The 8,431-nt window shown below is 39.5% G+C and overlaps 1 protein-coding gene across 3 annotated transcripts in view; it reads right to left on the reverse strand.

The window, feature by feature from the left end:
- Positions 1-8,062, reverse strand: part of LOC122789223 — a 361,091-nt gene extending 353,029 nt beyond the window's left edge. For 2 of the 3 annotated variants that reach the window (XM_044056500.1, XM_044056497.1), the window contains exon 1: positions 7,656-7,994. In XM_044056500.1, coding sequence (XP_043912435.1) covers positions 7,656-7,731 — 76 coding nt within the window. In that variant the 5' untranslated portion in view covers positions 7,732-7,994. The other variant, XM_044056499.1, reaches the window with a different exon arrangement.
- Positions 8,063-8,431: the final 369 nt, after the last annotated feature.

The following is an 8,431-nucleotide window of genomic DNA, read 5'->3' on the forward strand; positions in this document are numbered from 1 at the left end:
GATAAAGGACAAATTATTATTCCAGGGATAAAAATTCAAAGGGGGATATTCCAAGATGACTCTGTCACTGCTGCTATTCTGCCTTGCCCTTAACCCATTAAGCTGTCTACTTAACAGCTTAGGCCATGGCTATAATTTGGCTCCTAGAAAACAACAAAGTGTAAAGATTTCGCATCTTCTCTTTGTCGATGATTTAAAACTGTATAGCTCATCAGATGAGGAACTGAAAGCACAACTGCAAGTTGTCAAAACTTTTTCAGATAATATAAGAATGTCATTTGGTCTTCATAAATGAATCATGAAGTACAATGGATTAGCAAGGAGGAAGTAAGGATAGCTATGAAGAGAATGAAGAATGGAAAGATTGTTGGCCCAGATGACATACCTGTGGAAGCATGGAGGTGTTTAGGTGAAATGGCAATGGAGTTTTTAACCAGATTGTTTAATTAAATCTTAGAAAGTGAGAGGATGCATGAGGAATGGAGAAAAAGTGTTTTGGTACCGATTTTTAAGAATAAGGGTGATGTGCAGAGCTGTAGTAACTACAGAGGAATTAAATTGATCAGTCACAGCATGAAGATATGGGAAAGAGTAGTGGAAGCTAGGTTAAGAAGGGACGTGATGATTAGTGAACAGCAGTATGGTTTCATGCCTGGAAAGAGCACTACAGATGTGATGTTTGCTCTGAGAGTGTTGATGGAGAAGTACAGAGAATGTCAGAAGGAGTTGCATTGTGTTTTTGTAGACTTAGAGAAAGCATATGACAGGGTGCCTAGAGAGGAGTTGTGGTATTGTATGAGGAAGTCAGGAGTGTCAGAGAAGTATGTAAGAGTGGTACAGGATATGTATGAGGGTAGTTTGACAGTGGTGAGGTCTGCGGTGGGAGTGACAGATACGTTTAAGGTGGAGGTGGGGTTACATCAAGGATCAGCTCTGAGCCCTTTCTTATTTGCAATGGTGATGGACAGGTTGACAGATGAGATCAGACCGGAGTCCCCATGGACTATGATGTTTGCAGATGACATTGTGATCTGTAGTGAGAGTAGGGAACAGGTGGAGGACACCCTGGAGAGATGGAGATATGCTCTAGAGAGAAGAGGAATGAAGGTCAGCAGGACTAAGACAGAATATATGTGTGTGAATGAGAGGGAGGATGGAGGAATGGTGAGGATGCAAGGAGTAGAGATGGTGAAGGTGGATGAGTTTAAGTACTTGGGATCAACAGTTCAGAGTAATGGTGAGTGTGGAAGAGAGGTGAAGAAGAGAGTCCAGGCAGGATGGAGTGGGTGGAGAAGAGTGTCAGGAGTGATTTGTGACAGATGAGTACCTGTAAGAGTGAAAGGGAAGGTCTACAAGAGGGTAGTGAGACCAGCTATGTTATATGGGTTGGAGACAGTGGCATTGACAAAAAGGCAGGAGTTTGAGCTGGATGTGGCAGAGTTAAAGATGTTAAGATTTGCACTGGGTGTGACGAGGGTGGACAGGATTAGGAATAAGTATATTAGAGGGTCAGCCCAGGTTGGAAGGTTTGGAGACAAAGCCAGAGAGGCAAGATTACGTTGGTTTGGACATGTGCTGAGGAGGGATGCAGAGTATATTGGGAAAAAGATGCTAAGGATGAAGCTGCCAGGTAACAGGAAAAGAGGAAGGCCTAAGATAAGGTTTATGGATGTTGTGAGAGAGGACATACAGGTGGTTGGTGTGATAGAGCAAGATGCAGAGGACAGGAAGAAATGGAAACAGTTGATCCGCTGTGGCAACCCCTAATGGGAACAGCTGAAAGAAGATGATGATGATGATGATGATTTGGTCTTCATAAATGTGCAAAAGCAACCTTTAAAGCAGGAAAATGGCAACACAAAGAAAACATCAGTCTGGGACAAAAATGTGACATAAAAGAACTTGAGCAAAAGAGAGCGCATAAATATTTGGGAACTGATGAAGGATCAACAATAAAACATGACTAAATGTGAATACAACTTAGTAAGGAATACCTTAAAAGACTTAAATTAAGCCGGAAAACAGCATTGACATCTAGGAACAAAATCCAAGCTATAAACCAATTTGCTCTTCCTGTCCTAACTTACAGTTTTGAAGTGATCGACTGGCCCCAAAATGTGTTAGATAGATTAGACAGGAAAACAAGAAGGATGCTTCATGCTCACTGAATGATTTATAAAAAATCAGTGCATACCAAGATTATATATTCCCCGTTCCGAAGGAGGGATGGGCCTCCTTGAAATTGATTACATGTATTGATCTTCAATCATGGGATTCCACACATATCTGCTGACCCCACAAGACCTAAATTTAGTAAAGTTTTGAAGCACGAAGAGAATAAATCTAAGATGGCTTCCCTGCTTAATCTAGCAGAAGCATATCGGCGTCAAGCAGGAATGGAAATCAAACCACAAGTAGATAAAAATCAGACAGCAACTGAATGTGCCAAAAAACAAAAGAAATAATATAAGGTGAAGGACCAGATGAGAAGGCAAGAAATGTGGAAATATATAAATATAGTTGCAAGTATAGAAAACATCTGGAAGAACCTCATGTTGATCAGGAATGAATGCAGGAATGGTTAAGGTGAGGCGAATTTAAACCGAAAGACGAAAGGTTAATATTAGCAACACAAGATAGTGGGCTATGTATACATTGGTTTACAAAGTCCATTGAACATGTGGAAGAAACAGACAAATGTAGGTTTTGTAAAACAGAATTGATAACAGTTGCACATCTCATTGCTGGTTGTGACATACTAATGGCAGAAGGACTGTATACTGAGAGGCATAACAATGTGGCAAGACTGTTGTACTGGGGATTGTGCAAACATTATGGTACTGAAGAGGCTGAAAAACACTGGAAACATGAGCCACAAAGCAACATAGAAAATGATGAAGTCCACATTACATTTATTTATTTACATTTGTTTACCGGGAAAGTCTGACTAGGCCAGAAGCCCATTTTCAGCAAAGGCCCGGGGAGAAAAGCTCCACAGAAATACAAGCAATATACAATAATTAGACAGCAAAATAGTATACATGGGATTATCCATTACCAACAGTTCAAAAGATAGATGCTAGAAAACCAGATATAGTGGTCCATGAAAAGAAGGCAGAAGTAGTATTGTTCACTGAAAGCACCACACCCACTGACTACAGTGTCTTGTGTACAGAGAGATACAAAGTCATAAAATATCAGGATTTGCAGGCAGAAATGAGAGCAATATGGAAGAAAGATACCCAGACAGTTCCAATAGTAGTAGGAGCAATAGGTCTTATAAAAAAGAATCTACAATTGTACTTAGATATGTTACCAATACATGTAACCCCGTATGAATTGCAGAAGGGGTCATTACTAGGCACACGGCGGGTGCTGAGAAGAGCACTTCTGGCTGACATCAAAGATTGAAACAATACTAATTTCATGAACTTTTGTCGTACTTTGTCCATTCCCATCATGGTATTAGAAACCAAAAAGACTTGGAGAAATTAAAAACTGGGAGTCAACCCATATACTTCAGGTGGGTTGCAAACTGGCTCACCAACAGAACAAATGCAGTTAAACTTCACTTCCACCAGCAGACCTATTACCAGTTTGGTTTTGTTAAAGGGAGATCCAGTGGTGTTCCACAAGGTATTGGTGCTGGGGCCCCTGTTGTTTAGAATCTACTTCACAGAAGTACAGGCAAAAACAAAAGGTTTGTTGACTGACAAAGTTTGCTGATGACCACAAACTAGGAGCAGTCATTGAGTCCCAAGATGATGTCACCATTCTACAAGAAGGACTAACGCAAACCAGTGACTGGTGCCAAAGTCATGGTCTTAAACTCAATACAAAAAAATGCATTACTTGCAAAGGTGATGTCCCTTCAGATTACCATATTAATAACAACACCCTAAGTTCTAAATCAGTGGTGAGAGATTTGGGCACACAGATTGACAGCAACCTTACTTTTGATCACCATGTCTCCACAGTGGTAAGGAAGGCTTTCTACATTGCTCACCTCATAAGGGCATAGCTTCCAGAACAAAAGAGGTTATTACCCCCCCTGTACTCTTCATCTCATCAGGTCAATAATGAGTGCAGTGCTCCCCTTTGGTATGTACCAAACAGGCACCTGCAGCAACTGCAGAGACTCCAAAGATTCCTCACAAGGAAAATTCAGGGTCTTCAGCACATGTCTTACATGGACAGACTGAAATCACTGTCACTATACTTTGTATTGTATAGACTACTCAGAGGTGATCTGTGCCTTGCATACAGAACAACCTCTGATCCTGCCTTAATGGAAATGCTGCACATTTGTAAGTCAAATGGTAGACGATTCACTTGCTCTAGGGACCTTAACCTAGCATCTGACATCAACAGGACCTGCTGGAGAGACAGATATGTCTCCCCAAGGTTCTCTCTTCCCTTTAATAAACTTTCACTGCAGGTTAAACAGATCCTCTCATTAACCCTTTTTAAGAGTGACTTGCTGATTGGATGAAACTGCAAATTCACCCCAGGGGTTTCACATGTATCCCTCTTAGATAGGGGCAGTTGAACATAGACCATATCTCTAGACCCCTAAGGCAACAAGGGTTGAACTTGGCTAGGCTTGTAAGGACCATAGGGCCATTAGCCTAGTAAACTCCTACAACTATCTTAGGGTGGGAGGTGAACCTATGGATGCTTACCATGTCTATCCTTGGTTGAGGCTGAGGTAGATACATTGGTTGGTGTGCCTAAAGAGGGTATGGGGTAGAGACTTGGCTGAGCTACTGTAGATGTTGGGCAATACAAGGGGGTGAAGCAGTTGGTAGATCTAGTGAGGACAAGGTCTGGGGTGCCAGGCCTGTACAGTTAAGGGCAATGGTAGTGGAGAGCAAATAAAAAAATTGTACTTCCTAGACAAAGTGGCATATCTAGGAAGTGACATGTACTCCATCCATTCATTCATATCTATATTTGTCCCCAGTTCATTCCTCCAGATTACTCTATAAGATGCTTCTGCAGGACAACTTGCATGGGGCAGTATCGAAAGCACCCAAACCTTTCCAGGAACCAAATTTGTTTCTCAGCATATCATCAAAGGCCTGCCCCCCCCCAACACACACACACACATATAAAGTAAGATTAACCTTCTAATATGTAGTCAGGGATAAAAAAGGAATTGTTAACCTTAAATTTATAGGTGTATGGTCCAAGAAAACTAATGAAGTAACTGTCATATATTCAAGTAAATGGAAGTGTTGCTTTGTAACAAAAATCTTATACATTCGAGAAAATAAATGGAATCTATAAGAGTAATAAGTTTAAGTGCTAAATTCATACACAGAGAAACAGTTGCCAAAAAGTACCAATAGTACTTTAAAATCACACCGTGTATCCGTTTCAATGAAAAGTGCTCATTATAAACCCTGACAATTAACTTTTGCCCAATTTTTATAATACTACTGTATTTGTTGTCTTTGGTGATTAATTGAAATTGATAGTTTTAAGTTGCAGTTTACTATATTTGTGAACAAACTCATGCCAGGTCAAAGTTTGTTGTGCAAAAGGAAGTTGTCTTACTAATTTTAACTTGAATGTTGTTCCTATTGGACAAAAGTTAATTGGCAGGGTTTATAATGAGCACTTTACATTGAGAAAAGTTTTTTACATCTGAGGAAGTTTATTGAAACGAAAATGCAGTGTGATTTTAAAGCATTTCTGTATCTGTTCTTTAGCGCTGCTATAGGTTTTGCCTAGTGGATTAAAGCTGGATTTTTTACCATTTACTGCCTGATTCTCCTTCAGCTGCCTTTCTTTTGGTTATAAGTTTAAGTGCTAACTGGTAATCCAGAGTTTTCCCAACAACTTCCCCCACTTGACATGCATCTCAGGTGAGCTCCTGATGAAGTCTCATCCTGGGAGAGTGTAAGATTACAGTCTCCACCAAGGAGGGTTAATACCTCCTGAGAAAACACCCATGTCCTCACCAACTTGGCCAATGAGGATGTTGAAATCCCTGGAGGAAGCTAAGATATATCTGCCCTGTTCATCAGCCAATATATCAATTGCTTGGAACATAATATCTCTCCTGTAAAATAATGTTTCTCCTCTTTTTCTGTCTCCAGATTAACATGAGAAATGGTCTTGGTTATACAGCCCTCTTCACAACTCCCGATGCTCAGTGTTGGTGAGATACACTTCTTGTAACATTAAAAAATGGGGTCCGAGACAAACTATCCACTGAAAAATCTCCCTCCTTTTCAGTATGCTAGCAAGTCCATTTACATTCCATACTAATGTCATAAGCTCCATTTATCCTTCGACTAGGCGAAGTACAGATCCCAAGTGTGAGGATTATTTAATACTGGGCAAATGAACAAAGGATTTCTGTTTCTGGGTTTCTTAACTGCCATACTACAATATTTACAAGTACAACAAAAGTAATTACTGTTGATGCAAAAAGTAAGTAACCTATTAGTAATTAAAAAATCAGCTATTTACAGGTGTAATATACAAGCTAACAGTCCATAACAGTACAATGAGTAAACAGTGAGCCATACACAACTGAAATTCATCAATCAAGGTTAGCAAAATTCTGTTACTTCTAATCTGTCAGACAAGTTTATGTATTAGTTAACAAACCAGATGTTAAACTGCCCACCTCCCCACTCCTTGTGCACGTTTGAAAACCAACTTCTGTACTTCCCTGATAACAATCAAAAATCTTAACCTTGCTATAACAGTTTAAAATAACTGACAGAAGACCTGTGGCAGTAAGGCATGACTGTTGGAGAAGGCAGGAGAGTAGCACTGAACTGGGAGAGGTGGCGAGAGTTGATAAGCACACCAAACCCATGTAAAAAAAACGTGAAAAAGCAGATTGATTAAATAAATAAGTAACTAAGTAAGTTTAGCTATAGCAATGCATTCTTTTTTAATCTAAAACACAACATAGGTGGTTTTGTATTATTACCACTTGCTAGGTTAATAATTACTTGGTGAAGAAAGTGCATATGTCTTATTGATGGCTGTTCTTACTTAGGTTGCAGGGGAAAAAACCTGTATGTCCCCCAAGCAGCTGAATAAACTTCAAGGTAGCATAGTCTGAATACTAAAGCAGCAACAAACCATGTGTGTACATACAGGACATCTTATTGCATATCAAGTTGCAAAGAAAACGTATAGACCATTTTAGATGTACCAGGCATAATAATCATACCAACTCAAGGCACTGCAGGGATTCAGACTGAGGCCATTCTAGGAGAAGGCTGGTACCAAGTTCCTTTGAGTGTTAGCAGCCTGTGAGCAAGCTCAATTTGCCTTACTTAACGTAATGAATGTAGTGCAGTCAGGAAATTCAGCAATCCGAATTCTCCCTTTATGGTGTATCTGATTTCTTTATGCTTTGATTACTGACACAGCCATAAGCAATCAGATGTTTAGCATGAATTCTATTTCTGTAGCAACAAAACAGATCAATCATTAACAACTAAAGATCCATGCTATTAAACATGTGTTGTTCAACCCTTTAACAAGAAGAATGCCTATCTCCATGGATAGCTGTGATAAAACAACAGTCCTGTCAAATGCAACAGCATAAAAAAAAATCTATCAGTGTACATATTGCAAAAAGCAGCAGCTGATGTTTAAGTCACAAAATGTAAGGTTTACAGTACCTGAATGTGGCATGTCACACTCCTTAAGTTCAGAGATTATCTGGCAGTCACTTTCAGGCTGTTGTACAGAATCCATTTTGAAAACTTGTTCTGCTATTTTGTTTCTGAAAACCAAAACTCAGAAAAGCGGATGTGGGTTGTTGGGACATTAAACCTTGAACAAGTAGTCCTGCTTCAACTAACTCTGCATACTCCAGAAGTGCCTCTGAGGGAATCTGTATAAATAATGAAGGTACATTCAGCAAGAAAAGATTAGTAGTTGAAATTAGAAAATTAAAAACACAAGCCTGAGACTCAGTGGTTCAGTTACACCCATAACGCTTTGTTAAAAAACAGAAACTTTCACCTGTTTGTCATACTACTGCTGCTGAGCTGAAGGAGTGACCGATTGGGAAACTGAAAGTACAGTTCACTGACTCATTCAGTACTGAGCATGTGCAGAAAAGCCATCCACACAGTCAGCAACCAGGGAGTGGGAGTGAGTGAGAGAGAGAGAGAGAAAAAAAAAGAGAGAAAAACTAATCGTGACTGGTCATAGTTGCACAGCATGGCAATTTCTCAACAAAAAATGCCTCTACTGCCTAACAATTGGAATAAGACACTAGGTGAGTTTCATTTGTTTAAATGTATGATTGCCTATGTAGTAAGTGATGGTTTAATAAAGATGTTTCTTGTTAAAAAAGGCAGGAATTGAATAATTTATGTAAAGTTGCTTAAGTTATATGATATATATAGCAGTATATGTGAAGTAAAATGTTTATGTTAATTATAGTGTG

Source organism: Protopterus annectens, chromosome 14.part0 (genome assembly GCF_019279795.1).
Source record: "Protopterus annectens isolate FY-2018-M chromosome 14.part0, PAN1.0, whole genome shotgun sequence".
In the NCBI taxonomy this organism is placed as follows: domain Eukaryota; kingdom Metazoa; phylum Chordata; order Ceratodontiformes; family Protopteridae; genus Protopterus; species Protopterus annectens.